The 18,844-nt window shown below is 30.9% G+C and overlaps 4 protein-coding genes across 5 annotated transcripts; 1 reads left to right on the forward strand and 3 right to left on the reverse strand.

The window, feature by feature from the left end:
• Positions 1 to 4,869: 4,869 nt before the first annotated feature.
• On the reverse strand, positions 4,870 to 5,653 carry LOC105796236 (agamous-like MADS-box protein AGL62). The gene is made up of 2 exons (XM_012625811.2): positions 5,336 to 5,653; positions 4,870 to 5,250 (listed from the first exon to the last, which is right to left on the reverse strand). Exons 1-2 carry the CDS (start codon positions 5,651 to 5,653, stop codon positions 4,870 to 4,872), a joined length of 699 nt encoding a protein of 232 aa, XP_012481265.1.
• A 3,686-nt stretch (positions 5,654 to 9,339) lies between these two features.
• LOC105795492 (probable E3 ubiquitin-protein ligase ARI2) lies at positions 9,340 to 12,929 on the forward strand. Of its 2 annotated transcripts, none has more exons than XR_008194644.1 (7): positions 9,340 to 9,701; positions 10,081 to 10,113; positions 10,203 to 10,488; positions 11,151 to 11,631; positions 11,705 to 12,253; positions 12,336 to 12,622; positions 12,703 to 12,929. XR_008194644.1 is itself a non-coding variant. In XM_012625136.2 (7 exons), the coding sequence occupies exons 1-7, from the start codon at positions 9,579 to 9,581 to the stop codon at positions 12,837 to 12,839; spliced, it is 1,776 nt and encodes a 591-aa protein (XP_012480590.1). In that variant the 5' UTR covers positions 9,340 to 9,578; the 3' UTR covers positions 12,840 to 12,929. The 2 variants fall into 2 exon arrangements, 1 of the variants encoding a protein (XP_012480590.1); XM_012625136.2 differs by having other exon boundaries at positions 12,336 to 12,502.
• Positions 12,930 to 13,312: 383 nt separating this feature from the next.
• On the reverse strand, positions 13,313 to 13,756 carry LOC105796051 (uncharacterized). Its single transcript, XM_012625691.1, has one exon. The coding sequence runs from the start codon at positions 13,754 to 13,756 to the stop codon at positions 13,313 to 13,315; it is 444 nt and encodes a 147-aa protein (XP_012481145.1).
• Positions 13,757 to 15,502: 1,746 nt separating this feature from the next.
• LOC105795493 (uncharacterized) lies at positions 15,503 to 16,460 on the reverse strand. Its single transcript, XM_012625137.2, has one exon. The coding sequence runs from the start codon at positions 16,428 to 16,430 to the stop codon at positions 15,717 to 15,719; it is 714 nt and encodes a 237-aa protein (XP_012480591.1). The 5' UTR covers positions 16,431 to 16,460; the 3' UTR covers positions 15,503 to 15,716.
• Between the last annotated feature and the right edge of the window lie 2,384 nt (positions 16,461 to 18,844).

Consider the following 18,844-nt stretch of genomic DNA (forward strand, 5'->3'; position numbering starts at 1 on the left):
GCATCACGCCTTTGGGATTAAACCCCTCCACTGAGATTTTTCAGTTTTTTAAAGTGTCCATTTTAGTGTTCTTTTTATGATAAAAAGGGAAAAGTTTTTGGGTAAATTCAATCTAAGGTCACTAAACTATTATAAGTTTACTTTTTGTTTACACAATTTCAAAATATTACAAAATGATCATTGAACTTAAGTCATTGGGTTGTTAAGTTTTTTCTTTAAAAAGGCCCAGCTAGCATGCTTCAAGCAAGTAATCAGTACCCATTAACAAGTAGAAAAATAACATACTTTAAATTTAAGTTTGATCTAACAAACTAAACTGTAAAAAAAAAAAGACAAGAAAGCTTTCAATTTCTGTAGGTGACGCAAATGGAAAAGGGTATATAACAACGATTTTAAACTCGGTAACTTAAATGAAAATTTCGAATAATTCAATGACTATTTTGTAATTTTTTGAAGTTGAGTGACCAAAACGTAAACTTACTAATAATTTAGTTACCTTAGATGAAGATTTCCCAAATCTTTTTTAATGATTTCTGTGGAACAGCTAAGCTAACATTGTTTTTTCAATTTTTTGCTTACTCAAAAAGAAAGTTTTTATTAACTAATTAATACTGAAACTTCCCTGCTTTAAAACGATAAACAAAAAAGTCCAATGTGATTAATGGATATAATTAATGTGCACATAACCATCATAAAGAAAAATGAAACCAGAACCAGCTCAAGCCAAAAATTCAATATTTTTCTGCTATTATTTATATTTTTAATCTTATTTTTGAGTTTTAAAATTTCACCCGACTCAATTTATTTGGTTAAATTTTATTATTAATAGTTTACTATGCATAAAATTATACATTTATTGTATATTTTCCAATTTAATCATTTTTAATTTCTATAATCTTTTTTAGTTAGTGAACTATAACGCTCAACCGATAACAATAGACTTGTTACTCAACACTTATCTTTCAATATTATATTTTGCATCGTCAGAGGCAGCTGTGAGAAAAAATAAAAACCTACTTGATAACACCTTACTGCTTTGTGTATAGTATCAGTAGCCATATTCGTTGTTCGTGGTAAATGTTGAATCTCCACTTGTCAATCCCTCTGAATTGCAAACCTTTGATGTCAACCTGGACGATTAAGTTTATTATTTGATTTTTTTTGAATAATATATGAAAATATTAAGGTGACATATGCATTATACTTATACATCGGATAATTTATTTGCTGCCACATAAGACTTTTGAAAAAAAAAACCTTAATGAATTTAACATCAACTTTTTGAGTAGTATTGAAATTTCAAAATTTAAAAAGTTATAAATTTAGTTCATGTTTTCCAATTTAGTCATTTTTTATTTTTATGCTTTTTGAACATTTTGAAATTTTATTCTTACATAAACGAAAACTATTTATCCCATTAACGGACTTTTTTGTGAAGGGTAAACTACCAAAATAGTCACTTTTGTTTACCGCAGGTTACATTTTAGTCACTTTTGTTTAAAATGCTATATTTTAGTCACTTACGTTAACATGTTCTAACATTTTAGTCACTGAGCCATTAATTATCGTTAACGGTGTAACGATAAGCTGATGGGTCATGTTAAATAATCATTTCGAGCAAAAAATTTAGGTTAAATTATACAATTGGTCCCCATATTTTTTTTTGTTTTGAGCACTTTAATTTTTTTCTTTTATGATATTTTAACTTTTTTTTTCATTCTCTTCTACTTTTTCCTCTGTTTTCTTCCATTCTCCATCACTTTTAATTATTTTTTATATTTTCCATTTATTAAAATTAAACGGAAGAAGAAAAGGAAAATAAAGAAAAAAATTAAATTATTCAAAAATAAAAGTATAGAGACTAGTTTTAATAAATGAAAATATAAAAAACTACGTTAAAAGATATGAAGAAGATAATAGAAAATAAAGAAAAAATTAAAAAGAACCCAAAAGAAAAAAATTTAAATTATTCAAAACAAAAAGATATGAGGACTTTTTGAATATTTTAAAATTGTAAATTTATAGAAACTACAACTATTTATTCCATTAAATTATTTTTTAACAATATGCAAAAATAAGAGAAGTTTCAAAAATTCGAAAAAGGAAAAAAACACTAAAATAAAATATAAACTAATAGTAGAATTTACCCCTAAAATTTCACCATACATGGGGAATGGATAGACTCTGAGGAATTGATTACAAATACAAAGAAATGAGCTGGCTCATAATGCAAACGACAAGTAGATATACATACAATAAACAAGATGCCAGACAGCAAAGAAGAGCAACCCTATGCTACTCTTTTGTCGTTTCCCCTTTATATAAAACAATACAAAAACTCATTAGGATGATCCAATAGAGGGTGGGAAAGTGGGATATGGGTTGGAGACGTGGGGGGTGTGGGGGCAATGACTAAAGTACCGAACTGAAAGTGGTTAACAGGTCGGAAACATTGCATGGAGCTAGCCGAAGAACAGTGGATGATGATGATGATGAATGTAACGCAACATAACTGCGGCTGCCTGAGTTACAAGCAGAGAGTCCCCCTACCTGCAAATACGAGGTCCCACGATAATATAGCCTTCTTCACGTCATTTCTTTTGGTTCACACTCATAGAATCTCTATGACCAGGACTCTCGTCTTCTTCTTAACTTATTTGATTTAAAGTCCACGAATCTCTTTCATAATTTGATATTAGATTAACTGAGTCTTGGAGATTGTTTGAAAAGGTTGTGGGTTTAATAAAGTAAGAGTGAAATTATATTATTTAATGTTGTCTAAATCGAATCAGATTGATATATCATAAATCGGTTCAATCAAACTTTTATGTTTTTAGCTTAAATTAATAGTCCCAAGTCAAGAAAAAAAACTCAACTAGCTTAACTCAAATACTTAAACCGACCGGTCCAATCTATCCAAATACTTAAAAATGATTAAAAATTTAAAAAAGAAAAACTTAACCTACCTAAATTGGGATGTATAATTAACATTTATGTTATTATTGTTATTTATTTGTGCTTGATTTTCTAAAAAAATTAGATTTTTTATTTTACTTATTTTTAAAATTTTAAATAAAAATTAATGATCTAATTGATTCGATCACCGGTTTAGTTCTAAAACTTTTAACGCTACTATTTGAGTTAGTAAAAAACGATGTATCGAAAGATTTATCAACTTCGTATGAACGATTTCTCCCAAAATAATGTGTATGATTAGGGAAAAGGGTTAAAACATATTTAATCAATTACACGTGCAGGTGATATGCTAATTAGTAACTTCTAGAAGACAAGACAAAACAAAACAAAAGTAAGATTGTTTCAGATTTTTGTTCTTTTCTTTTCCAACGGAGATTGTGAGTGGATATTTTGGGCCTTAAACCAGCATGACTTTTGGTCTTTTATGGCCTTTTGGGATATGTCTTAGGGCCTTAATACGCTCTAATAAATCCTAACAAAATGCAGTTATTTGTTTTTCTGAAGGACGGATGTGGAAATTCAGGTGTTCATAGAGTTGTTTCCAACGTATGTTACAAATCAAGTTAATTATTGTCCTAAACTATCTTTATTATACTAATTAAAAATTACTTGGTATGATTAATCCATGATTTTGTAGGTTACCAAAATCTTTATTCTTTATGTAGACGTTTGATCTTTGAAAGCAAATTCAGTTCCTTTAAAAGATATCACTGAAATTAAATTAGTGATTGCAATCTACATTAATCTTAAGTTATGTTTTAAATGATTAATTTCTCCTAACACTTGGAAGTTACAAAATCTTATTACATTGAATTGGTGATTGATATATAAGTTAATATAGCTTTTAGGGTAGGTTTGTTTGCATTTAAAATATTTTTCGTAAAACATTTTCATTGTTTTACGGTATTTGTTCGGTGGAAAATGAGTTACTAAAGAAAATTATTCTCCAAAAAGAGGGTAAAATCAAGGGTTTTTTTTAAGAAAAATGTCAGTACCAAAATATTTTTTTGTAAGACATTTTCCAAACTGATAAGACTCTGTTCACTATCTTCACTATCAAAGAAACAAAAAGGGATAGCTTTCAGAGTAATAGAAGGGAAGCTCTCTTCACTGCCGAAGAAAACAGTCTGCTTTAGTGAAAACAGTCTCTGAACTTGACAATCAAGTTTACTTAAGTATCTATATATGTTTTTTTGTCTGCTTTAGTATTTGACTTTGGATTCCATCATAATTTGATGACAGGGCACATATCAATGTCATGTCATTAAACTTTTTTTTTACATTTGTCAAGTTCAAGGATTAAAATTAACATAATTGTCAAGTTCAAGTATTAAAACAGATAAAACAAATATAGGTATCAAAGTAAGCAAGGACTAAATGTTATATTAACCCAAAAAAAATCATATCCACGAAATTCAACATTTGTAAATGAACCTCAGCCACGTGATTAAATCAATATAGCACGTAAGGCAAGTTTATCATTATGGATTTATGCACATCGTATGGAGACAGTTTAGAGTATGTCTCAAAACGATCCCTCCCACCAACCTTTCTTGGCATTATCATTTCATACCATATTTGGAATCAAAATTCATGGTTGAATTTACATTTAGATTGTCAAATGACAACAAATAAAGAAAACATATAAGGAAAATTCAAAAAATGCCAGTTACTATAACATGGTGACCATCTTGTCTGTAATTTCGACATAAAAAAAAAACTGGGGTTTTATTTTCCAATGGTGATCCAAGAACATTAACGAGAAAAATGGTTGAAATTGATATTAAAGCATAAAACAAAATTTACATACATAAAAAAACCATACACACTGTGTCGGTGGACTGTAATTCTTTGTTTATTTGATAAAGAAAGTAAATAACTTAATTAATTAATTTAAAAAAACGCATGTCCGAATCCAGGAGGACAAGGATTGTATAGTTCAGGATTAGGGTTGAATCCTGGAGGTATCATGTTGGGAACATTGTTGTATCCTTGAGACATCGTGTTCGGGTCGAACTCGACGTTGTTGGGGAACATCCCGGCACTTGAACTCCCGACGAAAAACGGCTGCGAATTCGTTGTCTGAATAAGAAGCTTCTCCACTTGCTTTGCCACATTCTTTTTCAACTCTTCTAATGCAGATTTCAACTGCTGGAGTTGTTGAGGGTTCTGTTCCTCGATCGGTGATTCCCACCAGTACTGGCTTTGGCTTGCTCTTCTCATTTGGTTAAGCTCTTCGCCCCGCCGTTTCTCGATTTCGATCTGATTCACCAACTGAATGCAAGACAACATCGACTACTATCATTTCATCAACGATAAACAAACAAACAAAAAACTAATATATTAGTCAAATCCGAACCTCGGTGAGCTGCATGTTGAGTTCACGAACATTAGCATTACGGTGAGCCTCGATGAGATGCAACGTACCCGAATTATCAGGAGGGTTACCGTTGACATACCGATCGATGACGTTCCCGATTTCAGGGTGGCCGAAAGAGAAGACTTTGTTGCCCGGAGAGAAGACGATGATGCCGATTTCAACACCGCAAAGGGTGCAAAGTTCACTAGCCTTTTTAAAAAGACCGGAACGACGTTTCGAGAAAGTCACTTGAAGATTGCTATTGTTCTTCATTTTCACCATCTCAACCTTTTGACGGCCTAAGCTTTTCTTCCCCATGGCAATGGCAATATGAATAGAGAAAGGGGAAGGTTAGTATTTATATGGGGATGGGATATTAGGATATTCAACACTTTGAGCTGTCTAAATTTACTATGTTTTTTTTTATGTACAAAAAATTCCCTGCTGTGCTTTGCTTGCATTAAATTACATACTGATTTAGGATGCTTTGTAATCTTATTTTGGGTTTACCTATATGGGAATAAATACCCAAATTTTTTAAAATAAGATGTATTTGTAACTCTTCAACTTTGTATTAAACACTTTCCCATTTTATCATAATAAAAATATTATATACAACTCAGATATTTCTGGGGAAATTTTCTTTTGGTCATTATTTCATGTTTCAATGAGTAGGGAGTAGTTGGTAATTCATAATCATATGAAACAGTCATTTCCCTCTATAGACATATCTAAAATAAATTTCTTTTTAAGTTATATCTTAAATAATTAAGAATAATATAGTAGTGAGATTAATTATTATAACGGTGAAATTAAAATAAGTAGTGAGATATGCATTTGAATGTAAACGTAACAATCTTGATAATTAGGAATGAAGTCGAAAACTTGCTTTTGAAGAGGTTAAAGATAAATTATAAATTATTGGGGAATACAATATATAATTTCATAAAAATTTAAGCGATTAAATCACAAATCTAATGTTGGTGAGGTAAATTGTAGTACAAATACAAGATGACCATTAAGGATATGTTGAGTGAAGTCTTGACTATGCTGAAACATGCAACCCAAACATATTGTTGTGGTGCGATTTAGCTAAAAGGCAAGGGTGACTCCCGAGGGAAAGGCAGTGGCTTTGGTCATTTTATTTGAATCGGAATGAATTAGCTTGATGGATCGAGAATTGATTGGGGTACTGAATTGGAGAGTAATTTTAAAACGATTAAATTAAGAGTTGATGCAAACCGGTTGAAAAAATCGTTTGAATTGGTTGAACCGTGTTTTTATTTTTATTTTTTGAACTTAGTAATTTTTAATTGAATTGGTTAGACTGATCGAATCGACGAATTGGTGACCTAAACGATTTGACATCCAATTCGCTTTAAAAAAAATATACTTTTAGGACTTTAAAGTTTGTAATGTTATAATTAACAAAATGGTAAAATTTTTGTTTGGGCCATCAAAATTTCACAATTCAATTTCGACTCACTATAAAATTCCTTCTTCGAATAATGAGTTTTCAAACTTATAGGTTAAATTATGCTATTAATCTCTATACCATGTGTAAGATGTGGATTTAGTATATATACTTTTATTTTGGTTATTTTAGTCACTATACTTTTCAAATTTTATATTTTGGTCCCGACCAAACAATAATCATTAAATTTATTATGTTCAACTATTTCCAAAATCGATGCGACAAACATATTAGCTTATGTGTAATGCAATTTTAATTTGTTATTTCCACTTTTTTCTTTTTAAAAAAGCTAGTTAATGGATTTAACAATTTTATTTGCATTAAAATTTAAATTTTGAAATTAAAAAGTATAGGGACTATAAAGAATTCAATTAAAGAATATGGATTAAATCTACAACTTTACATACAATACAAGGCTAATAATATAATTTAAAACTCAAAAGTTTGTATTTAAATACTAAAGTTTGTATCAGATTGAAATTTAAAACTCAAAAAGTACGAGGAACTAAAATAAGCCAAATTGAAAAATACGATGACTAAACATTGACAAAATTAAAGTGTAATGATTAAACCTACAACTTACAAAGATTACAAATACTAATAGCAAAATTCACCAAAACTATATTTTATCTATTTAAGATTTGCTATGAAAATTAGATATGCTTAGTAGCCATGAAAACAATATTATAAACATTATGGGTCCGTTTGGACAATATAAAGTAATTGAATGAAAGTGTAATAATTACACTCTCTTATAATTATAAAGAATTGTAATTCTCTATACAAAGTGTAATTAGATCGTAATTCCTATATCATATTTTGTAGTACAAATTATAATTGCACAGATTACATAATTTATATATCTATATTTAAAATATTGATTACTATAACAAATTATTAGTATGAAGCAAGTAACAAATTAAAATCAAATCATCATATGTATTATGTTAGTCTAAAATAGCAAGAAAAATAAATCATATGAATTTTATCTAATTGTTCTAGCGCATATTTGTTGGGTTATTCTCTTTTAATATTTAACGATCCTCCTTATCATCATTTGTTAGTCATTGATCGAGTTCATCATCATTTGAATTTGTATCTACATCATTGAGATTATCAAAGTCTCGTTCTTTTATATACTCTACGAGGTATGAATCATCTCAATTCGACCCATAATTGAAGTTATGAAATATGCAACATACTAGTACGATTCAACTTTATTTTTTTATGTTAAACTGATGTGATGTTGTTAATATAAGAAATATTTTTTTAGAACAACAAATGTCTTCTCAACTATATTTCAAACTTTAAATGTCTCAAATTTAATAGTTCGTGAGATATCGTTCTCTCAAATGGTATGCACGAAAACCTTTTTATTTGCATAATTAATATCAACCTTATAATATTTGGATTTACATCCAAATAGTTTATAGGTTACGTTAACAATTTTGCTGAGATGTATTATATTTTTGAGCTAATTTTAAAATTATTAATTTTATAATTCTTCAATAATATTTGAATTTGAAAAATTAATTGTGTACTTACAAATTTGACTAATTCTTCCAATAAAAAGAAATACGAAAATGAGATATCTACGGAAAAAAATATTATTATCTGATTTGTTAACAGAAGATAAAATTATATCTTATTAGTACATCACTTTTTAATTCAAATAAAAAATATTTAATTATAAAATTATCTCCAAATTATATTATATTTCACATTTAGAAATGTAATATTTTTAAAAAAATAATATTTAAATTATCAATTTTATTGTATAATGTCGAATAAAATGGCCACTTGTCACATTTTTATTGGTTAAATTCTTATTAGTTAGGATTGTGTTTTTGAATGAAATTAGATGAAATTAATAATTTAAACACCATTTTTAATAAAAGAAACTTTTAGGTACCTAAGTGTTAAAAATATATAATTTATGGATAAATTTTATATTTAGACTTAGTTTAACAATACTTCTAAAAAGCACTTTTGGCAAGGGCGTAGTTAAAGGGTTGGCAGGGCCTCAGTCCCCTTAAAATGTGAATTTTTTTCATTTAGAATTAATAAAAATAAAATTATACTTTGACTTCCTCTAAAATGATAAAACTTAATTTAATTATTTAAAATTATAAATATATAAATTATTAAAATAATAAAATTATATTTTTAATATTGTAAAATTATAATTTAATTTTAACTTCCTAACAAAATTTTCTAACTTCACCCTTATTATGAAAAAAAACGCTTTTAAATCCCAACAGTTTTTGAAAAAATAAAATATTTGATTTTTTTAAAATTATCCAAAAATGATTCTCAGTGAAAAGTTAAAGCGGAGATAATATTTTTAAATATTGGGCGTTGGGTTATTTGAAAATATCTCAACACTTCAGCGTAAAATAAGGAAGTTCTATATAAACAAAAATTCTTATTTATTTATTTGATAAAATATTTTCACACGAAATAAAAATTAAAAAAAAAACACAATTTTATTGGTTGTATAATAATAACTTGTCACTTACAAAGGAAAGCAAGTCTTTTCTTCTTCTCTACTATTTTTTGCCGGCAAAACAAAAAAAGGAAACTTTAGCCGGAAACGAGGGTTTTTTCCCCACTGATCGATTAAAAGCTTCAATAAATTCTTCTTTATAAATATTTGTTTATGAACGTTTTGTTAAATTCGCTTTTAAAAAGTTTCTGTTTTTAGAGATATTATAACAAGAACAATCATAATTATTGTATAAATTTGAATTGTTTTGGTTTGATCGGACGATGGAGGATTTTTCGAGCAGCGACGAGGATTATTACTATTCGTCCGATCGAGATTCCCTTGACGGTTTCGAGAATGACGAGTCCGATTCTCAGTGGGTCACTTCCAAGAGTCCCACTACAAAGGTCAATTTTTGTTTTTATTTCCCTTTTTTTTCTGGGATTCTTTGAAAATTTTCAATTTCTTGTTCGAATTATCGTTTTGATTTTTGTTTCAATTTTCAGTGAAAAGGGGGGTTTTTTTTTTATTGTTTGCTTTCTGGGTTTTTGGGTTTTCAGTGAATAGAGAAATGTTGTTGATCATCAAATTAGTGATTTCTTTTTCTTATTTTGTGTGTTAAACTGCATTGTGTTCATTGTATTTTAATGGGGAAAAAATCAAGCTGTAATTTTAATGTGAAAAACATGACAGGATACCCAGTTTCTATGTTGTTTTGTATTTTTATATCTTCTTTTTGGACTCTTATGTACTAAATTTCGAAGAACCAATTTGGCATTTATACAGGTTATTACAAAAGAATCACTTTTAGCTGCACAGGTAAAATTTTTGTTTTATTTTTGGGGTTTTGTATTTTTATTGTTTGAGGGCTGAATTGCTTATTGTTTTTGGTTATGGCTACTGGCTAGAGGGAGGATTTAAGGAGAGTAATGGACATGTTATCTATAAGGGAACACCATGCTCGAACTTTACTAATCCATTACCGATGGGATGTTGAGAAATTGCTTGCCGTGCTCGTGGAGAATGGAAAATCGTACTTGTTCGCCTCGGCAGGTGTTTCTGTTGTTGAGGGTGAGCATACAGGAACGTCTTTATTGTCGTTGTCATCTACATCCATGTGTGAGATATGCATTGAGGAGTTACCGGTTGATACGATGACGAAAATGGAATGCGGGCATGGGTTTTGCAATGACTGTAAGCATCCTCTTTAATTGTCACATTGTTATTGAATCATGTTTCTGTAACATCACGATATAGCATCAGCATGTTAAGTGTCAACAAGGCTGAGAGATTGTCAAAATGACCCTTTAGAATTAACATGGAGATGCATATCAGTTTTGCTGTTGCGAACATAATGTTATTGAATTTGTATCAGCTTGTCTGCAGGGGCGAAGCTAGAAATTTTTGTAAGGGGCTAAGATTAAGTTATGTATTTTAATGAGAGCTAAAATGCAATTTCACTTTTATATTGGCTTATATCTTGATAGTTTTCAAATGGACTAAATTGAAATTCTAGCATTTGGGGGGGGGGGTGCAAACTATAATTTTACCATATATTAACTTGAGATTTTATAAAATTTGGGTGACTAAAGTAGCTATTTTCCATTTTGGAGGGGACAATGGCCTCTGTCTCCCCCCTTCCCTTCGCCCCCTGCATTGAAATTCTTGCATTGGGGGGGGGGGGGGCAAACTATAATTTTACCATATATTAACTTGAGATTTTATAAATTTTTGGTGATTAAAGTAGCAATTTTCCACTTTGGAGGGGACAAGGGCCTCTGTCTCTCCCCTTCCCTTCGCCCCCTGCTTGTATGTCTTTGTGTTTCAAATTGATATTTAAGCTCTTTGTTTACCAGGTTGGACGGAACATTTTGTTGTGAAAATAAATGAAGGACAAAGTAGGCGAATTAGGTGCATGGCGCACAAATGCAATGCTGTTTGTGATGAATCTGTTGTGAGAAATCTAGTCAGTAAAAGGCATCCCGATTTAGCCGAGAAATTTGATCGATTTCTTCTTGAGTCCTACATAGAAGATAATAGGATGGTTAAATGGTGTCCTAGTACTCCACATTGTGGAAATGCAATACGTGTCGAGGATGATGAATTTTGTGAGGTAGAGTGTTCTTGTGGTCTGCAGTTTTGTTTTAGTTGCTTATCCGAAGCACATTCGCCATGTTCATGTATGATGTGGGAGCTTTGGACCAAGAAATGTCGAGATGAGTCGGAAACAGTAAATTGGATCACTGTTCATACAAAGCCATGTCCGCAGTGTCACAAACCCGTGGAGAAGAATGGGGGTTGTAATCTTGTGAGCTGTATTTGCGGGCAAGCATTTTGGTGAGTCTTGCTTTTATTTTACTTTTCGAGAATAAACTGTCTTGTTAAAAGCTTTTGACCTTGCACAATGCAGTTGGCTATGTGGGGGAGCTACGGGGCGGGATCACACTTGGTCAACAATTGCAGGTCATAGCTGTGGTCGCTACAAAGAAGATCAAGCGAAAAAGACTGAACGAGCGAAGCGAGATCTTTATCGATACATGCACTATCTCAACCGTTATAAAGCTCATACAGATTCTTTTAAGCTCGAGAGTAAACTCAAGGAGACTATTTTGGAGAAGATATCGATTTCAGAAGAAAGGGAGTCAATTCTTAGAGATTTCAGTTGGGTAACTAACGGACTCAATAGGCTTTTCAGATCGAGACGGGTTCTTTCATATTCATACCCATTTGCATTCTACATGTTCGGAGAAGAAATATTCGTTGACGAGATGACAAATAAGGAAAGGGAAATAAAACAGCATTTATTTGAGGATCAACAGCAGCAACTCGAGGCAAATGTCGAGAAACTCTCTAAGATTTTAGAAGAGCCCTTTGATCAATACAGTGATGATAAAGTAACGGAGATGAGAATGCAAATTATCAATCTCACCGTGATCACTGATACCCTTTGCAAGAAAATGTAAGTTTACCTAGCCATGTTTGTATTAATCGATGTTTTAAGATAGTTTTTCGAAATTGTGTGCTGAGACAATGACTTGCAGGTATGAATGCATCGAGAACGATCTATTGGGATCTCTCCAATGTAATACACATAACATAGCTCCATACAAATCTAAGGGCATCGAGAAAGCATCCGAGCTTGCCGTTTGTTGGAACAGTAAACCGAGTACTACCGAGAAATGTGTTGCATCTGATTCTGGCACTAGCGGTAAGCAGACTTTACATTTTGGAGACCAACATGCACTTTCACTCGCACATACACATATAGTTTGAAGATTACTAAAGCTCAATACTGAGAAATGTGTTCCATCCGATTCTGGCGCTAACGGTAAGTAAACCAAATGCACTCTCACTTACACATGCACCTACTAAAACTTGATATATATTTGTTGACACATTGTGGTTCAGGCAAACGGGATCGACCTTTTGGTTTTGGGAGTTTGGAAGACAGTGGTTGCCCGTCCCAGAGACGACCTAAAAAGGAGACGTATGGCGGTGTATTCTTCGATATAAGTATGCCAGCTGATGTTCTTCATAGGAATTGATTTTTTTTTTCTTTTCCTGTTTTATTTTTAGATAATGTACAGATCTAACTGGAGACTAATATTTTGCTTAATGGGATTTGCCTGTTCATATTTTCTGGTACTTTTTCTATACATAAATTTTCCTGGAAAATTGAATTCTGGATTTCAACGGGTCTTTTATCTTTCAAGGAACTTTGAACTGTACATAAGCCAGACGTTGGGCCTTTTTTTTTTTTTTTTTCTTATGATGTCTTTTTTAACATAATATGCAAATTAATCCTTTTATATTTGATAAAAATGCAAATCAATCCTTTTATATTTGATAAAAATTTCATTATTTTTATTGTTAGAAATTGGTCTCTATAAATTAACATAAGGTATAGGTTTTTTAATAAAAATGAACAATTTGCTTTTTAATCCGACAAACAAAGATTATTTTTTAAGTAAGAGTAAAATCAATGATTTCAGACAAGGAGTTATTTACCATAATAATCTTAAATTTTTATGATTCCAATGGGATGATGTTTCACAACATTTTTAATGAGTTGCAGCTGCAATAAACCAGATATGCACACTTCTTTGTGAGAATAAGCCTCATTCAAACGAGATAATGCAGCACCAGCTTTAATGGCGAGCGAACATAATTCTTCAAGTGAAAGTGGTGCTTGAGACATAGACAGTGGCATTAGAAAATAGATTTGGTACAGCTGAAGTTGTTCGTCACCGGGTACCTGACGCAGGCACGAGTTCACATACGTGAGCTCCGAGTTGCGAAGGAAACAACTCGGGTTCTGGGACAGAACAACGCTGGCTTTGATGGGTTGACTTAGTTGTTGAAGGTTTCCATCTGGGTATATTATTTTGGTGGTGGAGGGCGGCGGCCAGGTCAGGCGATTGTCGGCCTTTATCGTGTATTGAGAAGATGAACAAATACCCATTGTTGTAATAATTTTTTCTCTGAGGAAAGGGGAAAAAAACGCAGATATGGAGCTTTGAATGATGATTTGAGAGACGAAAGGGGAAGCTGAGCTATTGCTGGGCTGGTGTGGAGGAAAGATGGCGTTGAGCTTTATATAGACGAAGACGTGCAATGGCAAAGTGTGTTATGTTTTAATCTATGGGATAATTGCACTGGACATCCTAAACTATGATCTAAATTCTAATTTGGTTTTAAATTTCAAAATGTTTTGGTAAAAGCACCATGGAGGCCCTTTTACTTGGAGTCATATTGCATTTTACCCTCTCTACTCAAAAAATGGGAAATTAGTCCTTGTACCTTAGACCAAATAGCAAACTGATCATTTTGTTAAAAATTCCATCTATTTCTGCTACTAAAAATTGGTCCTTTTACGTTAGTATGAGGTACACGTGACACGCCATATTGTACTATCTGGTTATTCCGTCAGCCACGCCATTTTTTAACAGTACAAATGGATGTAATTTTTAATTAGAATGACTAATTTGCTCTTTGATCTAATGTAAAGAGACTAATTTGCCTATTTCTTGAGTAGTAGGGGAAAAATGCAATATGACTACTAGTACTTTTACCAAATGTTTTTGTTGAGACTCAAAGTATGAGTTTCGTATTGATTTGGTCTTTTGTCATCTTAGTCATTGGTTTGGACCATAAATGCAAGCTTATATTTGAGGCAAAATCTTTTAAAATAGTCAATTAAGAGCTAAACCTTATCGAAGATGTTCAAATAAGGGCGTTTCAAATGTCGTATATTAAATTTTTTCTTTTTTCTTTTTAAGTAATATTTGATTTAATTACAATATACTTTATTCTAAGCATATCAAAATTTACCTAGTTTTATAATACAAATTAGAGTGAAGTGCATGAAAAACTTTTATTTGAGCTTCTTATGCAAGCATTTAGCTTTTTCTTAAACACATTATCTTTAAATTATAATACGCGTATACTCTTAAATCATATGTTAGCTAATATTCAACCTCTAAGTTGACAAAAAGATACAACTGATATGATACTAAGACTTTGAAAATTTAATCAAAATGTTTTAAAGTTTAAGAATCAATTTAAAATTTAAATCATAATTAAAGGATATCAAATGAAATTAACCCATTTCATTTCACGATATTGGTTAATAGTATTTCGGGTCGGGTACGTATCTCTATTTTTCAGACCTCTGCCATAAAATGACTGAGAGATGGTTTCCCACCGGGAAGCATCCAGGGGTTAGATGATTGAGATTTGATTATTTGTTTGTTTTTCTCATTTTGTGGTGTTTTGTATTGTAGTCCTTAGTTTCATCATTTTACATTTTTTTATATAAATAAATTTGGGGACCCATGTTTGTAAAACTGTCTCAATTATTGCACTCTTTTTTCTTTCGTCCTTTTCTCTCTTCTTTTGCATCATTAAAAAGCCATTTAGAGTTAGACAACTATAATTCTTATCTTTTTTGTTGGCCTATTTGCATTGCTATACCTTTTCTCGACATGTTCTCCAAATCTCATATATGTTTCCTTCTCAACCATAAGCTCAGCTTTTGCATTGTACTACTTTTATAGGTTTATTATTTCACGAGGATTGAGTTTTTGAGTATTTAGATTTGAACCTCGACATATATTTTTAGTATCATCCTACATAATTGCAAGGGGTAGGCCTAATTTGATAGGTGAATTTTGTCTGTTCGAATTTAAATAAAATAAGTTGAAACAAATTCTAAAGAAAATGATATTTTCATGAAAGTGAGTTACCATGCAGAGAATTTATTCACGAACAGATGACAGGTAAAAGCATGAGCTTCAGGTATCCAAAAGCTAAACATTCTACTCTCGTCATGTTCTTTTTTCTTACACAAACACCTACATGAACTTGAACTAAACCAGGCAAGACAACAAACAGTTAGAAACCCCCATAATTTACAATCAACCTCACGACATCAATGTTCCAATAACTCCAGCAATAAGACTTGTGGGATCCCCAAGCACAGCTGATATCACAAATTGTAAAGCCAGACCAGCCATTTCACAACATTTCTTTACTTTTCCTTTCCTTCTCTTATGTGGTGTTTGCAATGTGTTTTTCAAACTTGGGATTCTATTTTCCAGTTTCTTAATACCCTTTCCATATCCAAAATACAATTCATGCCAATTTTCCACTAACATTTCCCTAACACATGCAACATGCAAATTATATTTCTTACAACTGGACCTATAACTCCAACTCCTCCCTTTACGTCCACATTTATGACATGGTGCCCTCACTTTCCTATACAAATACAAATTCGTTTCTCCGTCGTCTAATACCATCGGTAACTTCGCGCAACATGGGTGAAGATCGAACCCGCATGACTTACAATGGTAAACGAACCCGGTAACGTCTTTTTCACAAGCGTTGCAATAACGAGGTGTGTTGCCGGGTGGTCTCGAGAAGAATTGGAAGGAACATTTGGTGTAAAAAGGGTGGTGGATTGAAAGAGAAGGTATGGCGCAGTGTGTGTGGAGATCGAAATCGCAAAAGGAACATCGGTAATGTGAGCCGATGCCGACTTCTTTGCACCCGTCGCACTTGAATGGGGTTTCGGTGTAGTCGAATGTAAGTGTGTGTTGAGGGTGGCTGAAATGGGATATCTCATTGTATTTCATGGCTTTTTTTTGTGTGTGTGGGTAAAGAAACAATGTGGATGGTGATTTATAATTAGGGAGATGTAGTTTATGGCTTGAAGATGAAGCTGAAAGAGGAATTATGCTTTAAAAATGGTGGTGATGGACCAATGGTGGTAAGTGATCATGTACATAGAAGAATCCTGATGTTTTAGAAGAGAGACACAAGGCATTTATGTTTATGCTCCATTGAAGAATACGAATTTTCACTTTATAACGTTGAAAACGGCTCTCATATTGTTCATGTCATCATGTCTCTACTAACCAACATCATCATAATAACTACTATTAACGTTTTCGTTTATATATAAGGTATAATAACAAATTTAGCCCTCAACTTTTATACATTTATTCAACTTGAACCTTACTTTTTTATTGGAAGTAAATTGGAAATTTAGCCTTTAACAAATTTAAAAAATCAATTAAACCTTTTAAAATTTAAAATTTATAAATTTTTTATTAAAAATAGCAACAGTACTGATCCAATAAAAGAGTAGGGTCAAATTTTTTAAGATTTTATAACCATTAGATTTTGATTGGTCGGCATTGTTATTTTTTAATTTTTAAAAATAATTTTTATAATTTTATGATTTTAAATATTTTTAAATTTTATAAGGGTTTAGTTGATTTTTTAAAATTTTTATTTGCAATTTACTTCCAATAAAAGAGTAGGGATCAAATTGAATAAATGTGTAAAGGCTGAGGGCTTATCATACCTTATATATAAATACTAAATTTTAACGAAGGGCTATTTTGCTTACTCATCTAATGTACAAGGGTTAATTTACCCATATTTTCAATAAAATGGCTAAAATGTAATCCAAGGTATGATACATATGATTTTGCGGTACTTTTACTCTACTATTCTCCATATAATTTTGAATTTCATATCTAAAATTTAAAAGTTAGTCCATTTTGTACGATAAATATCAAACTTATACATGAACTTTGACCCAATATGTAAGTCATACATGAACTTTGATTTTGTACGATTTTATACATTAAATTTTGATTTGATTTAAATTTCACAAATCACTAACAACATTGTCGAATACATTAATATATTGTATACACAAACAATTATATTAATTTAATATGAAAATAAATATATGTATTCATTTCTTTAAATGTGTATAATCGAATCAAAATGAAAGTTCATGTATCAAATTGCACATTAAGTCAAAATTCATGTATAATTTTGATATTTATCTCTTTGAAATTGAAAAGTTAGTCTAATTGAGGAATAGCTTTAAAATTTATTGTTAAATTTCAACAATTTATATTTAAAAAATTAGAAAATAGCAGTTTGGTACTTTATATGCAACAGATTAACAAAATCATTGTTAAAGTTGATGATGCGTTTACCAATAATTGGATTAATTTCTCAATTTTCAAGAATAAGATTTGACAAAGGCTACTTAGTTTCAATGTAATTTCCATTTTTTATAGGTGATGACAAAGGGTAAAAGTGTTTGGTAAGGAGGATTTATGTGAAGGGATCCAATGAGCAAAACAAGAATCTTAGCATCTTTAAAAGATGATTTTAGTTTCTCTCAGATAAGTAAAGCATCCAACACCAACACATTCAACAAGCCTAGCTAAGCTAAGAATGTTTTCATCCTAAGTGGTCAACTATATCTTATAAATCTATACATTTTTCATTTGTAAGGAGAATGAGATAAAATATTTATAATGCTAGCTAGAAGGAATAGAATCATAATTGTGAGACTTGAGATTGTTGTAAGGGTTATTGCTCAAATTTAAAGGGTCGCTCAAAGTTTGAAAAAAATACGAGGTCAAAAAAATATAGAATCGTTTTAAAAATGGACCATTTTATATAGTATACAATTTGTACCACATGCTGTATAAACCATCAATTTATAAATAATGTTTGAGTTTAAGTTTTAAAATAAATTTGAATTAATTACTTATAAATATAGATAAATTATATATCTTAAATCCGAACCGATTTGAAAAAAACACAAAAATCTATTAACATGATGGGGGTGGATAGAAGGATGACATATGAGAGAACAAATTCCAACCCAAATAGACCAACATCTCCAATATTCTTTCAGATGACATGATATTATATGCTCCTTAATTTATACTAAAAGAATTGATATTATCCATTTGCATGCTTATGTCTGCAACTTGAGTGTGATTTGGCATCTGTCCTCATACTGATGTGGCAGCATGTGATTGATTACCTGGAATCTATTCTTTTCTTAATTAATGATTTTAAAAAGATCTAAGGATAAAAATCCTTGATTTAGATATTATATGATAGGTTTAATATAATATTTGATATTTGGTACTTAGACTTTTTGGGGTCTAATTTGGCAATTGAGCTTGACATTTTCCCTAATTTAGTACTTAAACTTTTTTTAAGCTCA

Source organism: Gossypium raimondii, chromosome 3 (assembly GCF_025698545.1).
Source record: "Gossypium raimondii isolate GPD5lz chromosome 3, ASM2569854v1, whole genome shotgun sequence".
Lineage (NCBI taxonomy): Eukaryota > Viridiplantae > Streptophyta > Magnoliopsida > Malvales > Malvaceae > Gossypium > Gossypium raimondii.